This window comes from Engraulis encrasicolus, chromosome 5, assembly GCF_034702125.1.
Source record: "Engraulis encrasicolus isolate BLACKSEA-1 chromosome 5, IST_EnEncr_1.0, whole genome shotgun sequence".
NCBI classification, from domain to species: Eukaryota; Metazoa; Chordata; class Actinopteri; order Clupeiformes; family Engraulidae; genus Engraulis; species Engraulis encrasicolus.
Genome location: NC_085861.1, coordinates 18,963,415 through 18,983,626, shown reverse-complemented (window position 1 = coordinate 18,983,626; position 20,212 = coordinate 18,963,415). Strand labels below are relative to the sequence as shown.

The 20,212-nt window shown below is 45.0% G+C and overlaps 1 protein-coding gene across 2 annotated transcripts; it reads right to left on the bottom strand.

The window, feature by feature from the left end:
* Nucleotides 1-242: 242 nt before the first annotated feature.
* znf384b (zinc finger protein 384 b) lies at nt 243-20,054 on the bottom strand. 2 transcript variants are annotated; one of them, XM_063198851.1, is made up of 11 exons: nt 19,454-20,054; nt 18,331-18,398; nt 13,183-13,441; nt 12,585-12,707; nt 11,401-11,570; nt 10,957-11,033; nt 9,530-9,754; nt 5,261-5,428; nt 4,650-4,728; nt 3,846-4,004; nt 243-3,096 (listed from the first exon to the last, which is right to left on the bottom strand). In XM_063198851.1, the coding sequence occupies exons 2-11, from the start codon at nt 18,394-18,396 to the stop codon at nt 2,626-2,628; spliced, it is 1,797 nt and encodes a 598-aa protein (XP_063054921.1). In that variant the 5' UTR covers nt 18,397-18,398; nt 19,454-20,054; the 3' UTR covers nt 243-2,625. The 2 variants fall into 2 exon arrangements, with proteins under 2 accessions (XP_063054921.1, XP_063054922.1); XM_063198852.1 differs by lacking the exon at nt 9,530-9,754 and having other exon boundaries at nt 19,454-20,051.
* Between the last annotated feature and the right edge of the window lie 158 nt (nt 20,055-20,212).

Genomic DNA, 20,212 nt, shown 5'->3' with positions numbered 1-20,212 from the left:
CTCTTGTATGAAAGAAAACTTGCAATATAATCCACGCATGTGTGACCCTGAAATAGCAATGCTTTTCAGCCATTGTATGAGGGCCTTTACAAGTTGCACTTGCTGACATGTTACTTTTCAATGTCCTTCGTTGAACATGCAGTTTTTGAAAGCATTTTCCCTGAGAACTGCACCTCCATGAATAATATACAATTCCCCACTCCCAGACTTTCTCCAACAAATCAGAGAGTTTAAAAAATATATATTATTATTATTTTACACTGAGATTTCTTTTATTGGTTTGATAGAGGTAAACACTCTGGTTCATATCATTCTACTATGCTGGGTGCACAAAGTACAATATAATGGTGGGTACGTTTTGTAATAATAATGATAGTAAGAATACAGATTTTTAAAAAGACACAACCAAAGACAAGAAAGGGCATTACATACAGCACCAACCAGCCAATCGTGTTCCAACTAACAACTTGGTGGTCAACAGAAGAAGCCTCCAGAACCCCACCCCCTTCACCCTCACATACTGTATATATGTTTTATATACTTGAATACTTATATGAAAAAAACAAAAACCCTCTTAACCCCCCTCATAGAAAGGACCAAAGCAGACATACATCCCTTTTTAACATGAAAAAAGGTTAAATGCATACTTTATACACAATAGGGACTTTACAAAAATGCAACGCAACAACCATAATAATAAAACTGAAGTTACATATAAAATGACCACTGTCTGTAGTAAAGTATGAAAAGTTACTTTCACAGAGAGCATAAGTAGAGTATCGGCACCATTATGGCTTTAGCCATCGAAAGGGAAACCTTTCAAGGAAGATCTTACGTATATAAATGTCAACAAATAAAAAAGAAGACAACTCCTTCCTAGCAGATCACTTTTTCACTCACCCCTGCCAGTGGTGGTCTCACTACAGTAGCAGGTGTTTGTGTCTACAGTCCTTGTCTATTTCTTTGATTTCATTTGCTAAAAATCAGATGCATAGCGATTTTCCTTGAATGTTTAGAAAAGGCATTGGGGCTCACTTATGAAATCTAATGTTAATGCAAGTTTTACTCTGATCGAATCTGACTTCTTAGAGGACCATGAGCATTTAAGGCTCATTATGTGGACAATAGTAAGAGGAGCGGGTGATGCTGGGATGATTGTTTATACTCCTGAATTAACTCTGTCCATTTTTAAGTACTGCTGGATATGTACAGGGGTTGGAAACAAAAATGAAGACAAAGATGGAAACAAGGATTTGTGAATTCCTAAAAATCTGATCACGACGTAATTTCCCTTCATTTATCCATGAGTTGAACACATTCAGAGGATCTAAGCCTCGAGCTATGTTGGCATTTTGAATATAACGGAATATCGTTAATTAACTAAAAGGTCAACCTAAACAGATCGTTGAGAGATTAAGTCTGCTAGATTCAATGCTGAAAAGAAAGAAAAGGTGCAAAGCATTGACTTAAATATTAGGGGACACCATTAAACGGCTCCATTCAACGGCTTTGAAGCAAGCCCAACTGATCTGCGAGGATTCTTCTTTCCTAAATGTCTGCATTCGTTCCTTAGCAATGCTATGGCCCTATGGTGCAAGACTAGACCAACCCACCAGGCAAAAACATATTCTGCCGGTGAGGTTTTGTCTAGTTTACAAGGCTAAAAGAAAATGATAATAGGCACATGGAGACTACAGGGACTCTAATCGATAGTAAGTAGTTCTATGTTTAGATTGACTTAATGAAGGAGGGCAAAGAGGCATGTGATCCCAATTGCCCGACTAATGGCTCATTCTTTTGAAACTCGACTATCGGTAGACCCGAGGTTGTTCTCCAGACAACTGTTGCATTCTATTGCAAGCTGGGGACAATAGAAATATCAGAAAACATTAATATTAAACGAACTCAGGGTACACCAAAGTTCTCAGAGTTTCTGTTTCGGAACCCCGAGTTGAGTACCCGTTCTTTTGCGCTTTCCAAAGGCGGAGGTCTGGGTTTCCGACAACCAGGTTTCAAAAGAATGCACCATAACACCCTCAGTGAGAAAGAGGCAGTTCTAAGATGCTTTTGGCATCCCAATCGAAGCATTCTCTTGGTCCTGTACCATTATCAGCACAACTTATTCCAGGGTAGTTTCTCCTTGAGAAATCTATTGCAATTCCCCTACATCCCTTCAAAAATGTGTACTACTCTAATTACTGACACATGTATTGTTTTTTAAAAGGCAAATTTCTTTCCATTCATTTCTCCAACCCCTATACCTACAGAGCCCATTCAATTGAGGTGAATTTAAATTTTAAAAGTTGTAAATTTTACAACTGGGGTAGATAGATGGCCATTCTCAGGAAGGATGCATTCAAAGCCCTTCCATTCATTCAACCATTCGAATGACAAAGCCTCTCTAAATACAAAAACAAAAACAAAAAATTGGGACATAACTGAACGGCATTCCCAGAGGTATCGTATTGAAGATCTGCATCAGTAAACACTGTCTGTACTGTAAGACAGAATGAAAGCCTTGCCATTCTGCCAGTGCTTTAGTGCTCTTTCCAGCTCCCCTCGCCTCCTCCTTTTCTCTCGGTCTTGGTCACCTCCCTCTCTTCTCGTCTCATCTCGTCTAGGAGTCTAGGAGTTTAGGTGCTCCACCTGGATCGTGGAGGCGGCCACAGCCAGGCAAAGGTCTTTGTGGCCCGCAAGGCCTGCCAAGCTCACAGGCTTGTACTGGAGATCTCCCGCCGATACAGTCTTGTACTGGTGCAGGTCAAAGGGGCACGGCACCCCGTCCACATGGGGGTAGCTGCCAGGGGTGCTGTGAGCCGCTTGCGACTGTTCTTGGCTTTGTCCTCCTCCTCCAGATCCTCCTCCTCCTCCTCCTCTCCCCCTCCCGCCACCACCACCCCCACCACCACCGCCGGCTCCTCCCGTGCCACCTGCGCCTCCGTCTGCTCTGCTGTTGCTCACGTCGACGCGGCCCGGGGATGAGCTGGGGTTCTGGCTGGCGCCGGACTGGGGGTGCTGGGTGACCACCACTGCTGCGGCGGCGTTGGCAATGTGTTCAGGGTTGTGTTTGCTCATGTGTTTCATCAGGTACGTCTCCTGCAGGCAGAGAGCGGTGGAGCAGGTGGGCAGCAGAGGCAGTGACGCAATAAGAGAGACACAGGAGGATGAGAAAGAAGAAGAAAAAGAAAAAAAGTCAATTTTTCAACAAAAGACGAACTGATAACTAAGATAAATGACCAGCTGATGCAAGATTCAAGATTTGTTTATTACATCTCATTATAGGCTTGATGCCAATGTAAGAGTAAAAAATATTGTGCTTTTTGTCTCCTCAACAAGATTAAAAAGGGACCGAAAGTACCGAAATACAAATCTGCAAGGTGGAGTTCGGCTAAACCATGTAAAGAGAGTGTGTTAAGAGTTTAAAGTTTTAGAGTTTAAAGAGAGTGAGTTTAAAAAAAATAACACTGGCTGAACATTTTCTTCATTATTTCTGCTACATTCACATATGAAATATTAATAGAATTCTCTCTTGGACAACTGTCTTGAAATAGTCAATGATGTTTCTTTTGTCAGTAGCAGACATAAGGTGGTACAGCCAAATTAATTAGTCATTGGTAATTAATGTACACGCAATGAATATGCTTCTTAGAAAAGTTTTACAGTTAAAAATCCTTTAATTTATACAACAGTGGTGGCATTAGCTGTGGTTGCAACACCCTGATAATCTGCTACTAGAAACGGCATTAACTCCTAGTATACATTTCAAACCCAGCCAGAACTGTTTCGCATAACGTTTGATGGTCTGTTTGATGTGGTTTGGTTGGCAGATTGCAATGCATGCATACCGATGTGTATGTGCGATTGCACAGGCCGCAGGAGTAGAGCTTGGCGTGCTTGACCGTGTGCGTGGACAGGTGCACCTCCAGGCTAGCGGCGTCCGTGTAGCCTCGGTTGCAGCTGTGACACTTGTAGGGCTTGTCCTTGTTGTGCTGCCGACGGTGGGACTGATAGTACAGTAAAGTACAGGAGACACACAGGGAGAGGGGGAAAGAGGGAGAAAGCGGAAGAAAAAAGAGAAAGATCGAGAGGGAAAGAGAGACAGACAGAGAGAGAGAGAGAAATAGAAAGCGGAAGAGAAAAAGATAAAGAGAGATAGGGAAAGAGAGAGAGAGAGAGAGAGAGAGAGATAGAGACAGAGAGAGAGAAATAGAAAGCGGAAGAGAAAGAGAGAGAGAGAAATAGAAAGCGGAAGAGAAAAAGAGAAAGAGAGAGAGGGAAAGAGAGATAGGGAGAGAGAGAGACACAGAGAGAGATAGGGAGAGAGAGACAGCGATTCATTACTAATTAAACGTGGTATAGGACTGTAGAGCTCCAGGCACTTAAGAGAAGTTTGTTTTGGTGAAGGTGAGCCATGAGGTGTATTATTCAGGACCGCATGAGGAGATACTCGCCAGATAAGGAGCTTTCTAGCGGCATGCTCAATCCCTCAAATAAATAATAAATCATAATAAATAGTATCAAATATTAATGTAATATACTCAAGACACAGGCAAGTAAGTACGTTTTTTGGTGCTGCTTATTATTTTTTCTACAGTTTATTTTCTTCACATGGCAACATTATGAACAACAAGCAATTGCATCACACTCACCTGTAGATTTGAGAGCTGTGTGAAGGCCTTCTCACAACCAGGATGCACACACTTATACGGCCGGTCACCCGTGTGGATCCTACACGCACACACGCGCACGCGCACGCGCACGCGCACACACACACACACACACACACACACACACACACACACACACACACACACACACACACACACACACACACACACACACACACACACACACACACACACACACACACACACACACACACACACACACACACACACACACACACACACACACACACACACAACACACGGACGAGGACACAAAGTAAGCCTTTGAGCACTGAATGATTTATCAGCCATAATGAACTGGCTGCATGAGGGAGGCTGATTTGTGGGGCACGGGGGATCACGTTGAGAGCACGAGACGTTAGTGTCATCCGACAGACAGGAGTAACAAATGAGATGCAGGTAAAACAGAAGACGACCGTGCCAGGTGTGTGTGTGAGAGAGAGAGAGAGAGAGAGAGAGAGAGAGAGAGAGAGAGAGTGTGAGTGTGTGTGTGTGTGTGAGTGTGTGTGTGAGTGTGTGTGTGAGTGTGTGTGTGAGTGATTCTCCGTGTGGAGGAACAGGTGTGTAATGACCTGTTGTGCTGCTGCAGGTGGCTGAGTTGCCTGAAGGTCTTCTCGCAGTAGGAGCAGGCGTACGGCTTCACACCTGTGTGGATGCGGATGTGCTGCGCCAGGTAGCTGGTGTTGGCAAACGACTTGGTGCAGTGGGGGCACTTGTGTGGCTTGGACTCCGTGTGGTTTCTTCACAGAGGGTGAAGTTGGTCAACAAGGCAGGAGAAGGAGAGTGAGAGTGAGAGCGAGAGCGAGAGCGAGAGAGAGAGAGAGAGAGAGAGAGACAGAAAGACAGAAAGAAAGAAAGAAAGAAAGAAAGAAAGAAAGAAAGAGACGAAAAAAAGAAAGAAAGAAAGAAAGAGAGAGAGAGCACGGGGGAGAAAGAGAGAGATCATGGTTTATTTAATCCACCAGATGAGACACTGCATTTACAGACATGATACCCAAGAGGGCAGCAAACACACATCAGAGGCGCTCTTATCGCAGCCGACGGGTAGCAATGTTTACCCGGAATAATTGCAGGTCATTGGCTGCCACGCCATCACACTGAGAGAAATCATGTTTGAGGAGTGCAGATGCCGAGACAAAAACCCATCAACAATGCACTGTTGGCATGGCAACACCGCCCACACATCATCACACCACACCACACCACACCAACCCCTGGTGTCTGACTCCACTGTGCTCTGCTACTGTCTCATCTCTGGCTAGGGCTCTTTTCCCTTCCCCACAGAGGCACCATGATACTGATACACTGATCTGATACACATGTGATGTTATCCCGGGCCCTACACCCATGGGAATACATCTGAGAGAGAGAGAGAGAGAGAGAGAGAGAGAGAGAGAGAGAGAGAGAGAGAGAGAGAGAGAGAGAGAGAGAGAGACAGACAGACAGACAGACAGACAGACAGACAGACATAGATGGGGAGAAGGGAAGAGGGGTAAGAGAGAAGGGGAGAGAGGATTGGGGATTTGGGGAATGATGAGGGGAGAAACATTGAGAGTCGAGGGCATTAGATGAGATGAGAGGAGAGGAGATGAAATGAGGTGAGGAGAGAGGAGGAGCAGAGAGCGATAGACACGGTGCAAGAGGGAGCAGGCTGGCAGCTGCCGTGGCCAGATGTTTGAGGAGGTTTGGCTGAGGGAGGCAGACGCTCAAGGACAAGCCCCATCCAGATGCACTAGTACGGGCAGGGATGCTGACAGGGGGGGACAAAGGGTCAGTTATCCCGGGCCCAGGGAGAGAGGGGGCCCAGAAATGAGTTCTCATTCCGTTGTATGTATAAGGTGGAGGGGCTCATTCAGATTACTTGTCCTGGGCCCGGCCAAAGCTGTCAGCGGCCCTGATTACGGGTCCCCATCGTCTCACACAAACAGGGAGGAGGTTTCAGCATGACAGGTTCAGCATGACACTCACGTCTGTCACGGGATCCTGAAGGATAATCAGCCCACCCTCAACCCTCAACCACTGGCACAATGTGGAGAGGCAAACGGCCCCGGCCAATGAAATAGAAAAGCCAAAATTATTTCAGCTGTGCAACCCTGACAACACACACACACAAGGTTTGCCCAAAAGCGACACAGCATGGCAGAGAGATAATGTGTTTGTGGTATGAAGAGAAAGCTCTGGAGTGCACAGCTGACAATCAAGATATTTGGAGTATGAACTAGGGCTGTACAATATATCGAATTTATATTGTGAGATCAATATTGCTGTCAAACAATATCAATATCATATTTCATAATATCGAGTTGAAACAATATTTTTGTCATTTGTCTATGCTGCTAAAAGGTAGGTTACGCTAAGCAAAATACATTCCCTTTTCACGTGAGCCATTGCGAGCACAGAGCAGACTTACTAACCAACACTCATGCAGAACGCTACTGTGTGTTTCTCTATGGACCTACACTCACACTGCTGAAGGGAGGGAAGATTGTGAATTGTTTGGCGCAATTATTTGTCTTTAAAAGAAATATTGTCTAAAAAAATCGTTATATCAATATTGACTGAACTAATCGTGATATTGATTTTTTTTCATAATCGAGCAGCCCTACTCTGCAATGTGGTCAAATTAACAGATGTATGCACGCATCTGTGGGGTTAACCTCCAGTGTCAATCCATCAAGGAAGATCCAAAACTGATTCATTTCCATCATTAATGAGGTTGGCCTTGAACTGTCAGTGTAATAGGCTAATTTTCGTTATGATTTGCAGGACAATTTAAGATGAACCTCAAATGATGGTCATGAACGGATGCCCTCATCTTAATGCACTGGATGATTATCAACAACAATAAAACAAGATGTGTAGATATGGTGTTGGGAAAAACAACTGATCTCGATTAGTGGTCATGATAAAATTCTGGTCAATTAAATCCCCTTGCCTTGAGCATATTTTAATCATCACTACAGAAATGACACAGCAACTGCCAGTATTGAGTCCACCTATTCCTGCCCCTACCAGCACATGTGAATTACTAGAACATAAAGCTAGAAAGAAGAGCAGACTGAACAAACAGCAGCTTAAGTGCTGTGCTTACACACGGTTAACCCATTTTAACCTGATGCTGTGTATACATTGTTTGACCTTTGGCGACTGGAGCGACATATACGCTGCTTTCAGGCTCTTGAGATTTGAGAGTTTTTAAAATTAAAATATGGGTCTGTAAGAGCTGAATGAACACATTCGAATGCAAAATGAGGGCCCAAGCTTTTAAATGCAACTTTAAATGCAACTATTTCATGTTGCTTCTGAGGCTGAGATATTTAGGTTTTAATAGGCAGAGGGCACCTTTTCCCAAAAAGGGCTTGGGCATTCAGCAGGCATTTTTTTGCAGGTGCCTTAGGCTAAAATGGCTTAATGGTCCTGTCCTTTTAATGTCAGCCTTGTGCATGTCTTTGCATGGGATAGAGATAAATTAAATTACAATTTCCTTTAAATTTAAAATGTGCATTTGAACTGATCACTATCTGTTGTAGTGACGAGTAATCTGCTCGTATGTAACATGTGCAATCTCATCCCAAAATATCCAATCCCATGAAGAGGAATTTGAATCAAGAACGCTTGCAGATGGTAAAAACAGGCAAGATTTTCCCATGACAATATGGGGAAATATATACGGACATAACTTTTTTTCCCTCTATATGAAGCCACCCCATGCACAGACCAGAAAAGACCAGAAGGGTTCTCACGTTCCCCACATGATGATGAGCTGCTTCACGGCGCACCTATTCTAGACTAAATCTTTCAACACACTTTTTTCCACACAAATCCTTGTTGTCAAGCATAGCACATGTTTACACACACACACACACACACACACACACACACACACACACACACACACACACACACACATCAATCTAGCGCAATGCAGTGTGCAGACGCACCACAGCTCTGAAGGAAAAGTCCTCAAACCAGATGTTAAATGCAAAATGTCATGAGTGATTTCTGTACCAATTCGGGGAATTTATCGGCGCACCATGACAAAATGCGTTCATTATATTAGTGAGCAATATCAATTGCCTCCAGTTTTGCATATTAGGGGGAAGTGATTTGAGGAACGCTGCCTTCCACTCCTCTTTCTCTCATCCAGCACACATTCAACCCATTCACCCGACATATGCTCCAAAACACACAGAACACACAGACAGAACACACACAGCCTCCCAACCACTCTCCTCCACTTCATTCTATTCCGCACCCACATGCGACACCCCACACTCCACCCTAACACCAGCCCCAGCCCAGCCCCCCCACCCAGAGCAGACCGACAGAGAGAGAGAGAGAGAGAAAGAGAAGGGGGGAGTGTGAGAGAGAGAGAGAGAGAGAGAAAGAGAGAGAGAGAGAGAAGGGGGCAGGGCTGGACTGGGGGAGAAATGGGGCCCGGGCACTTTTGGATTAAAGGGGCCCCTCATAATTAGCGGCGCAGAACTGACTCACTGGTGGGCCCCGCACCCTTGTGTGCCCCTATTTTCAGAAACGTTATTTAATTATTTCTGAAAATAGGGGCCCAAGAGGGTACAGGGCCCACCGGGAAATGCCGGTATGTCAGATGGCCAGTCCAGTCATGGAAGGGGGGAGTGTGTGAGTGAGAGAGAGAGAGAGAGAGAGAGAGAGAGAGAGAGAGAGAGAGAGAGCGCGCGAGAGAGAGAGAGAGAGAGAGAGAGAGAGAGCGAGCGAGAGAGAGAGAGAGAGAGAGAGAGAGAGAGAGAGAGCGAGCGAAAAAGGGAAAGGGTAGCTGTCTCCCGGGGCGGGGGCTGCATGGCATGACATGACGGCAGTAGTACCGTGTGTGCTGCTGTAAGTGGCTGAGCTGCCTGAACGATTTCTGGCAGTAGGAGCAGGTGTAGGGCTTGGCCCCGCTGTGGATGCGGATGTGCTGCGCCAGGTAGCTGGAGTTGGCGAAGGATTTGGAGCAGTGGGGGCACTTGTGCGGTTTGGCCTCTGTGTGAGACTTTGCGTGGATCTGCATGTCTGACTTACTGAAGAAGGTCACCGCGCACATCCGGCACCTACGGGCGAGAGAAGACACAGAGACCACAGGAGGAGGGGGGGGGGGGGGGGCAAGGGAGGGGAGGAGGAACGATGGGAGTGTAAAAAAAAAAAGGAGGAGGAGTAGACAGGCCAAATGAAATGAAAAGTAAGAATGAATGAAAATAGGAAAAGTGTAAGGAGGGGTGGAGAAGAAGTGAGATGGATGAGAGAGAAAGAAAATTTGAAGTAGGAAAGAAAGGACAAAAGAAAAAAAACAGATGATTTATGGGGACCAATGGAGAGGAAAGAAAGACGATGACCAAAAAGAGGGATGAAGCCACATCAAAGGATTAACAGGAAGTGGGTACACATGAGTGCACAATAAAAGAAACGGAAGAAGAGAGGAGAAGGTCACAAGAGGGATGATAGAGGAGGAGGAGACACAGGCACAGAGAAGAAAGAAGAGAAGAAGAAGGAGGAGAGAAAGGAGGAGAGGTGAGATCTGTGTAGCAAAAGGCAGCAGGACAAACAGATGCTGTGGAGAGATAAGAGAGATGTGCATAGACAAGAGGATCCACAATCACACCAGTGACACCACAAAGTGAGTGTGTGTGTGTGTGTGTGAGGGAGTGAAAGTGAGGGTGTAGTAGGGCGGGTGGAGGCTGAGACGAGGGCAAGAGAAGAGGAGAGGAGGGCTGTTCCAGAGTAGAGGGGCACGGTGCGAGGTCTGCTCAAGTTGCCAAGGGAGATGGAAGGCTTTCGCATGCAGCGATGGACAGAAACTTGTGCGAACACACACACGCAATCACAACCACACACACCTCTACACACACCTCTACACGCATCTACAAGACAGTCACTCCATCTGCCCCACCCAACAAAAGCGCAAGCAGGTGAGACTGAGGACAGCGCGTGTGGTGGTTCCCCCTGCCCTCCCCCGTGTCTGCTTCTGTCCGTCCCGGTAGCAGCCATGCAAATGCAGCAGCGGTGCGGTGTGCGTGTCAGTGCGCGCGCTGAAGCCGAGCTCCACTGAAGCCTCCTGCCAGAGGTCCCTGCGTCTACCCTACTCTAAAGCCTACAGCATGTGCACATAACAGGCATGTCATTGTGCAGGTGTGCAGCCCTTCGAACCACCTGCACGGTTTTAAAGATGGGGGTGTGTAGGGGTTGTGGGTGGGGCAGATGCGTGGGTGGGTGGGGCGGAGGGCGGAGTTTTGTTGGTCCTCCCCGCCTGCCGTACCTGTACGTCTTGGTTCCGTTCTTCACCACGTGCTCCTCGTCCTCGTTTGATAAATCGTACGGGTCTGATGGGTGATGCTGCAAAACAACACAACGCTGGGTGAATATTTGGATTCATGCTTGGCGTTAAAAATTATGCAAACGAAACTACAGCTGCAGTGGGGAGTGATGATGAGTATTTTATTTTCCCAATCACCGAATTCCATTTTCACAATTTAAGTACATGAAACGGTCATTGGTGTCACAATCTACTATGGTATGCATTACCTTTACAAATATAGAAGGATCCTTACAGCAAATGATAAGCAATAACCCCAGCAATTAGTAGCAGCAATAACCCCACCACACCTCTGTACTTTATGGTAACTTCAACAGTCCTTCAAACCAACAAACACACACATGCGCACACGCACGTGCACACACACACACACACACACACACACACCTGTCCTCCAGCAGCAAGGTGGGCCAGGATGAGCGCCTCACTGCCCGTGGGCAGCACATGGTGGCCCGTGGTGGTAGGCCCCACCCGTGACATCTCCGACTTCTTCTTCCTGCCCCGCTTGCCCGGCGTGGGGATGACGATGGGAGGCACGGTGCCCACATCCTTCTTGTCTGTTGGAAGCCCAGACGTTAGTTTTATTTAGATAATTTACCATTTTCCCCCCTCTGCTGCCAGTGTTGCCAGATTGGGCGGTTACCCACCCAATTGGGCTGCTTGGGAAAGCCGGCTGCGGGTAAAAACTGTAAAAATCGGCCATTTGGCGGGTCTTTCTGCCGTTTTATGCCCATAGAAATCAATACAATTAGTTAAAATTGGGCAGAATTTAGCACCTCCGGGAGGTTTTTGAGCACCGTTTGGGCGGGATTTGATCAGACACATCTGGCAACACTGTCTGCCGTCAGCTTCAGTTCTGTGCTCAGCGTTCTCTCCCCTCAGGTGCCCCTCTGATCAGCACGTAGAGCTTCTCTCTCTCTCTCTCTGAAGCTCACAGCACCGAGCGTCTGCTGCTGCTGCTGCCTCAGAGCAAAAGCTGCTGACAGGAACACCCAGTCACGCTACATGAGGCGCATTTCTATGAGGGCTTAAGTGAATTAACTGGCCCGTCATGGGATGCACACAGCCTTATTCCCACACCGCACAGTAAATAAAGTCTCTGCCTGTGAGGCTCTCTCTCTCTCTCTCTCTACCTCTCGATCTCTCCCAGACTCCGGTGTAATGGAATGGAGCGTGCATGGGGTTTTAAGAAAATTCTAGGCCCCTGGTGCAGGAAGGCGCTAATGCTAACAGATGGGTTGAGTTGTGTGTGTGGGCTACAGGCTACACTAGCTATCAGGGTGCTGGGGAGATGTAGCCTGACCATCATCGACTTTCAAATCTCTTCGAGACTCGGTCTGAACAAGAGCATAACAATTAACATTTCCCAAACGGCATGGTTGACCCGTCTCCCTTGGCTTGCTACCGGTTGTTTGCTTCCCGACAAAGTGTGAGGAATTCCCAATTTTTCCGGAACTCAGAAACAATATTTTTATTGCTCCTGGCCTGACTAGCAGCAACGCTGAAGGTGTTGCGCCACTAGGAGGGCGTGGCCTGGCTAGGGGAGATGTGTCTGGGCAGTCTAGTCTTACCTGCGTTGGGCGGGTGGAGCGCCGACACGATCATGGTGGTGGTGGGGTGGCCCGAAACAAAAGACTGGGAAGAAGAGGCTGGCGAGACCAGCGTGCCCTGAGGGGTGGTGATGACAAAACCCGCTGTGGACAGAAGACGGAGAGACAAGAATTAGGCCGGGAGGAGCGGAGAAGAGACCAGGAACGAAGAAACAGGAAGTTGAGTGCTAATCGGAGGGAAAAAAATACATATGATACAAAATATCTTATGAGAAAACATCTTCTGGAAGAAAAGGAGCTATAAACACAAAATGTTAGTGTAGTTAGGAGCAGAAAAGGTAGATGGATAAGGTAAGGGCAATGAAAGCTTTGGCTATTGGACAGCCCACATCATTGACAGGGTTGAACTTCTATGTAGTACTACTATCTTCTACAGGTATATACTCATGTACTTTCATTGTTCACCTTAGTGGTACATTGTAAGGCATCTACTGTACAACCCACCAAACACAAAAACACACACACACACACACACACACACACACACACACACACACACACACACACACACACACACACACACACACACACACACACACACACACACACACACACACACCTGCGGTCATGATGCCGGAGGAGGGTACAGGCACCACGGTGATGTTCTGCGACGTGTGAGGCGGGTGCAGGTGAGACCCGGGGCCACCTCCCCCACCCTCCTGCTTCGGCACCCGGCCCCCCGCCACCGCGTCCATGGCGACCGAGCCGGGCACCGTGAGCACGGCGGCAGGGTAGTGGGGGGCCGAGTGGGCGAACGGCGGGTTCTTGTCCGGAGCCAGCTGCTCCTTCATCTTGTTCAGAAACATGGCGTTTTCAATCTGCAGGGCAACACACACACACACACACACACACACACACACACACACACACACACACACACACACACACACACACACACACACACACACACACACGGTGGTCGGTGAGGAAAACAAAGCATGTTATTACGGGGAATAGCCAGCAGCTGTGTCATGATTGGATTTATTCACGGGTCTTCCATCACAATTTGGCCAAATCATGATCAATTCAATTCTCAATTCTTTATTTACTTCAGACTCAAAGTACATGGTCCATATCAAGACAACAGTCAATACATTACATAGAGAAGTTAAGACAAAGAAAAATAAGAAATAAAATAAGAAAATAAAATGAAAGATGGGGACACACCCATCAAACAAATAGGCACTCTCTCCAGTGTCGCCTAAGCTTGGAGGAGAACCTTACAGAACACTTTACTGGACTCACTAGGGTTTGAATAATGCAGTTTTGAGAGCAGTCCAATCTGCACATGAACTTATAAATAACATTTCTCAAGACTGCATCACACCCAGGCACACTGGAGTACACAAAGAGGTTGCTAGCACTGGTCCATCTTGGTAGCTTCATCAACAGTCTCATAGAGTCATTATATGCTACTGTCAGCTTCTGGTAGCTGCTTTTCTTATACCTACACCATAAGTGAGCAGTATACATGGGTGTACAGAAGGCTCTAACAGAGAGCATTTGACATTGACTGAGCACATGCTAAACTTGCGAAGTAACATGTTGGCCTGGGCATACAATTTACGTCGTTGACGATATATGTCACGATCATCACAGAGATCATCTATAATTATATTACCAAGGTACTTCCTTACATAAGAGGGTTATCACACAAATAGAAAACAGGGAATGTCATCTTCTTATCTTCTTTTGTTCTCACTATCATGACATTACTTTTCTTTGCATTAAATTTAATGTCATGAACAAGCCCATATTGAGTGCATACTTTAAGTAATTGTTGCAGCCCAGCACTACATGGGCTCACAATGGCCAGATCATCTGCATACATAAGTGATTCACCAAAGAATTACCAATAAAAACAGCCTGTGGAACACAAACTTAACTGGGCAGATAAGTCATTCATGTAAACATTAAACAAGGCAGGAGATAAAAGCCCACCTTGGGCGGACACCATTAGATACATGAAATGGGCTGGATATACCACACCCCCATTTGACACGCATCGTCTGTTGGCTGTACCAGTACACAAGGATCCTGATGATGACCTTTTGGGACCCCCTCTCTGTAGCAATTTAATAAATAATTTAGTATGATTTATGCGGTCAAAAGCCTTAGAAGCATCGAGGAAACACATAAAAACAGTGGAGTTCTGGTTCACATATTGAGCTACCATTTCCTTTAACGCAAATATGCACATATCAGTGCCATGTTTTCTTCTTAAAACCAAACTGGTTGTCTGTTGTTAAGAGAAAAACATCAAGCCTTTTAATGAGGACCTGTTCTAAAACTTTGGAGGGAATACTAGACAACGCTATAGGTCTGTAGTTGTCAATACTATTCAGTTTGCCTGCTTTGTCCTTCAGTACAGGAACAAGCAATATGGCCAAAGAGGACTCAGGTAGCACTCCGTGGGTGAGGAGTCCAGTAAAACACATTGCTAAAAGAGGGCAGAGTTTCTTGCTGCCATACTTCAGGTGCTCAGCACAGATTTGATCCATGCCACATGCTTTATTATTATCAAGTGCAGATATTGCCTCAAGAATTTCATCAGATCTTATTACAAAGTTTTCAGATGAATCAATATGATTAACTTCAAATGGCTCATTCTTTATACAATTAAATAGATCTTGGTAATGCTTACGCCATTTTTTAACACCCCATCTATATCAGAGGGCATAGATGTTTTGCAGTTGTTCATCGTTTTCACCTCCTTCCAAAAGTCAATATAATCATTATTCTGTAGCCTGTTAGCAAGTGCATCAGCTCTCATGGTGTTTTCGTTCCTCTTGATAAATCGAAGAGCATATTTAAACTTAACATTTGTGGCCTTTTAATTTTCAAACAGGGGGCCTTGTCTTGGCCTGCCTGCATCACACCAGAGGTTAAAAGCCCCTCTGGCAGCAAAATGAAGATCATTAACATGTTCATTCCCTCCAGGCTTAGCATTACTGTGAGTTTTGCCTCTCCGAGTAGTAAGGTGCTTGAAGCAACAAGACTGCTGACTATGTGATCATACAATGAGCATAATTGATGACCATAGTCATCATTTTTGCAATTAATGTCCTGGCACAACAAGGCATTTCTAGGTAGTTCAATAAGACCCAACATCTTGTCAGTAGAGGAAAAATAGTTTTCAAAATCCCCTGCAGTTACTTTCAGCCAGTCCAGTTTTCTAGTATCATTTACCTCATTAAGTGGAACCAGAGCTAGAATTCAACATTAAGTGTCACATATAGGCATATGATCAGAGGTGGCTAAGCCACATTTGATCTCCATATTAACCCCTGAGGAATGAGCATCTGCAGTGCACACTAAATGATCAAGCCAAGAGGTAGTTTGCCAAGCATCGCTCACATAAGTAAAACTATTGTCAGGTAGCAAGATCTGACTAGTTAAAAAACATATTATTGTAATTACAGAACTCATTTAAATCTCTCATAAATAAAGACCTACTGTCAGATAAATCAGCATTAAAAATCTCCAACTATGTAAACACATGTAGAATCAAAACCTTCCATGAATGACCTTAGAAAGGCCAGTCTGCTTAAAAATTCATCCTCTGCCTGAGCAGATTCACAAGGCATATAGACATTTATGATGAGCATTCTTTTATTATCGATATTAATGTCAAGGCCAATGGCCCAGTCCACATTCAGCCTAGTGACTGACACTATAGGATCCATATTTCTTATTCCATAATATTGCAACGGCCCCCCGGTATTCTACCACGCACAATCCTTGTACTGAGGTCAGTGGTGGACTCACCGGCTCCGTGGAAGTCTTTGTGCAACACATTCAGCTGTCCAGATCTTGTTTGGAGAGCCAAGTCTCTTGAAGACAGAGAATGTCATACGCATCTAGCAGGTGCATGACATTAACATTTCTTGCTTTATCCGCCTCCACTATTCCCAGTTCGCAGGACCACGGGAATTGTATGAAGCAAGCCTCATGATTGTGATTTGCGAGTATCCATTGCGGCCACCTTCATATCCGCAACACTGATCCCCGAACGGTTGGACCCAAAGGGTAGCGTCTCCGGCACCGATGCACCAGGTAGCCTGCGTTGACGCGCCTCGTAATAGCGCCGAACGATCCAGTAGGCCAGAGGTCGGGATCATACATCTCTGCCACCTCCTTACATTCCGCAGTAACGTGAAAGGAACTAAATCTCCCATGCACTGTCTCTATCTTCCGACATTCAACTGCCCGACCAAGTTTGTTTTTGAGGTAACTACTGAGAGTATCAGCTTCAAGGCAAGGATCAAACCTCATTGCAAAAACACTCACCATCTTCATTTGGACTGCTTGAATACTCGTTGTCCCGGTACCTATAATGCCAGGTTTCTTGCGTACCGGTTTAGAGTACGTTGGGTCCGAAGAGGGTTTTCTGAGGCTGATTCCCGATGTAGCGTTTTTCCGCCGTTTCCCCTCACTCACGACCAGGTTCCAGGAGGGCGATTTAGGCTGTGTCAGTCCTTGGTCCTTGAGTAATGCTGCCGTGGGCATGGTGGTGTGGTTACCCGATGTCGCAGCTCCTTCTCCGCTGTCCTTCTCTGCCCGCTTTGACGGTTCACCCTCCTTCTCCGTAGCACTTTCACCCCTGGTTGGAGGCCGACGTCGGTTCTCTGCATCACTGTTGTCAGAACTGAATTCCGCGGCGTCCCCATTAAGGCCGCACGGCCTCTCCACGGCGCCCAGACGTTTGTCAAGAGATGTGGTGACTGCGCGTAAACTTTCACACGCATCCACCTGCGCTTCCATAACTTTTTGCATCCCAGCAATGCTGTAGTTGATTTGTTGCATTTTGCCCAAAAGCACTGACACATCAATGCTCGTAAAAGAGACAGGAGGCAGTTCATCCAGGAAGTGAGAGACGAATTTTGGTAGGTATATCGTCTCCACATTCATTCAGAACTTTCAGACACAGTTTAACGTTGTTAATGTCCTTTTGTGCGCCTTTGTGCGAGACCAGCCGCTGTGTCGTCTTGGTACAAACTTCAAATAGGACTTTCTTTGAGGATTCAATCCGCTCAGAAGTGAAATGGTTTGTCACCAATGTGATGATTTCGTCTTGACTCAACGTCCTCATTTTCACCACAATAAAATTCAGGAGTTCATCTTCTACGATCACATTTCCATCTATAGTCTTGTGTATTTCAGGGCAAGTGCGAGAAAATGCACTGAACGCGGGAGCAGCACGCAGTGCTGCCTCAGCCGCCATTACGCACGTCTTGGCGGACAAGTCTTGGCGGACAAGTGATGTCAACATCTTCTGATGTGTTGAAATTCTGTACTGCTGGCTGCTGCTACTGTGGCTTGACAACAATACCTGCACTTGTATGATGCCTTTGTTAAACTAAACTGCCTTTGCTAAAATAACTCTGGCAAACCATCTATAATAACGTATGCATAAAGATGCAACAATAATAAACAACTTCAGCCTTGCAGATTGGTGTGTAAAATGGAATTATGTTATATTATGTGGTAGCACATCAGTTGTTTACTTCAGCGTCATTCACAATATTATCACCAAAAAACATGTTAATATTATACATCTCTGGTACAACCTGTGATGCCACATAAAAGTTAGATGTTTACATCACAAAAATACAAAGTTATAGTCAAGTCATCCATCATTAACAGAAAAAATACCAAAGATGCATTCCATGACTTTGGCAAAGCATTAGCAGTTTTATTCTCATACCTGTCCTTGCACAGTAGGTACGTGAGACCAGAAGTATGAGGAGTTGAAGTGGGACTCTTCCATCATTCCTAAAATAATAAAAAGTACAGTCAGGTACAGATTGATAAGGGTGTGCCCTGAATGAATGCCCCTTCATGAATTCCCTGTAACAATAAATACATTAAAAGAGTCGTGTTTTTTACAGTTACAGTCAGCAGAAGGCATCCGTTACACTGAATGACAATGCCATTTTGCACGTCTTTGACCCACGTGAAGATCTGAGAGGCCTATGCTGAGATTTGTCTATATAGTTCTATATGCAAACAACTCATCATTCACTTTATCAAAAGAGAAAAAAACAACAAATGTGTTACTTGATTAACTATGGATTTTTGTCATACGTCATCAATAATGTGCAAAGTGATTGGCAACAGCTGCATACAGTATTAATGTGATTGGCAACATTGACTTGATGATTTCTCAGACCCTCTGTTGACATCATCAACTAACATGCTTTATCAAAAGACGCCCACATGTGTTTTTTCTTCCCATTAGGTATTACTGATTAGAATGTTGTGTTGACTGGTGATTGTGAAGAGGTTCCAAAATGTCGACAATTTTAAGATTGGGGAACAGCTTGTACCTAGCAAAATGTACTAATATTTAGCAAGCTTGGTCTTGTGAAATATATGCTGATACTGTTGTGTTTATGGGCGGATTGAGTGGCGGGGAAATGCGTACCAATTTGCCACAAATATTGTCAAAATAGACACGTTGAAAATATGTGATTCTAGTAGATTATGAAGCTAGCTAGCTAAATATTTAATTTGTCCAACGTCAGCTAGCATCCAACAATCCCAGCCGATGGTTATGACATAAAGCCAATAGCATAAGAACAACAACACTGCGGGTCAGCCTCTCTACCACTCATCGTCTCTGTGAAAACAAAAAAAGGAAAAAAAAACTCGGGAGGATGAAAAAAACGAGCAAGTGGTAAAAAAAACTGTCGACGCCGAAAGCCCAACGCTGCGCGAAGCAGCCACACGTAGACTTCCGGCAGACGAGACAGAGAAGAGACGACTGGCGTGTGCAGCACAAATTAACAGAGAAAATAAACATAAAAGGAAAATTAAGACATCATTACCGACGCTGAAGACTTTCGTTCCCTCCCCGGGAATCCCTCGGGTCGGGACAATTCGTAAACTTCGTCCAAAAATTCCCAAATCCAAAATTCCAACGAGTTTTTCTCCCCTGATTTTTTTCTATTTTTTTCTTTTCTTGTACGGAGCTACCCGACCTGTCTACGACACACTTCCTTCGAGTGAGGTCGTGAGACAAAAGGGCTCTGGGTTTGTGGTGACGCAATTTCCGACAAGTGAGGTCTAATCTGCCTCTTCAATTTGCAAGTAGAAATAGAAATTGAACGCATTTTATTGTAATTTTACTCAGTACTTTGATAGTTTTAAGCCTCCCAACAAGGTGCACACTACAGTATAAATAAATACATTATACTGATATAGATACCAACACGGTATTTAGTGAACACAGTCCTTGATAGATGAGCAGTCTTTAGTGCAAGAATGACTTTAGATTTGTGTACACTTTGGGAAAGAAGCTGTCCAGTCCATTTGGTTTGAATCCATAAAATCAATAGCATTTAATTACTCTGTGTACAGATATAAAATGTGTCATCTAATCTGTGAAATTGGACCAGTCTTTTTTTCTTTTTGTGCGAAAATGGATGAAGATCAGAAAGGAGATGGAAACGTGTTTTTTTCAGTCGCCAATGTTCAGGTAAAAGGGCATTTGTAATATGGTAATACAATGGCAACAACAACAACAACAACAACAATAATAATAATAATAATAATAATAATAATAATAATAATAATAATAAAAGCAG

Bases quoted from the DNA above. Each gene is read 5' to 3' on its own strand.
- znf384b (XM_063198851.1), bottom strand. From the start codon at position 18,396: ATGATGGAAGAGTCCCACTTCAACTCCTCATACTTCTGGTCTCACGTA. The intron at 11,571-12,584 runs GTAAGACTAGAC...GGCTTCCAACAG, and splicing joins GCTCCACCCGCCCAACGCAG to ACAAGAAGGATGTGGGCACC. The intron at 11,034-11,400 runs GTGTGTGTGTGT...GTTGTTTTGCAG, and splicing joins ACCTTGCTGCTGGAGGACAG to CATCACCCATCAGACCCGTA.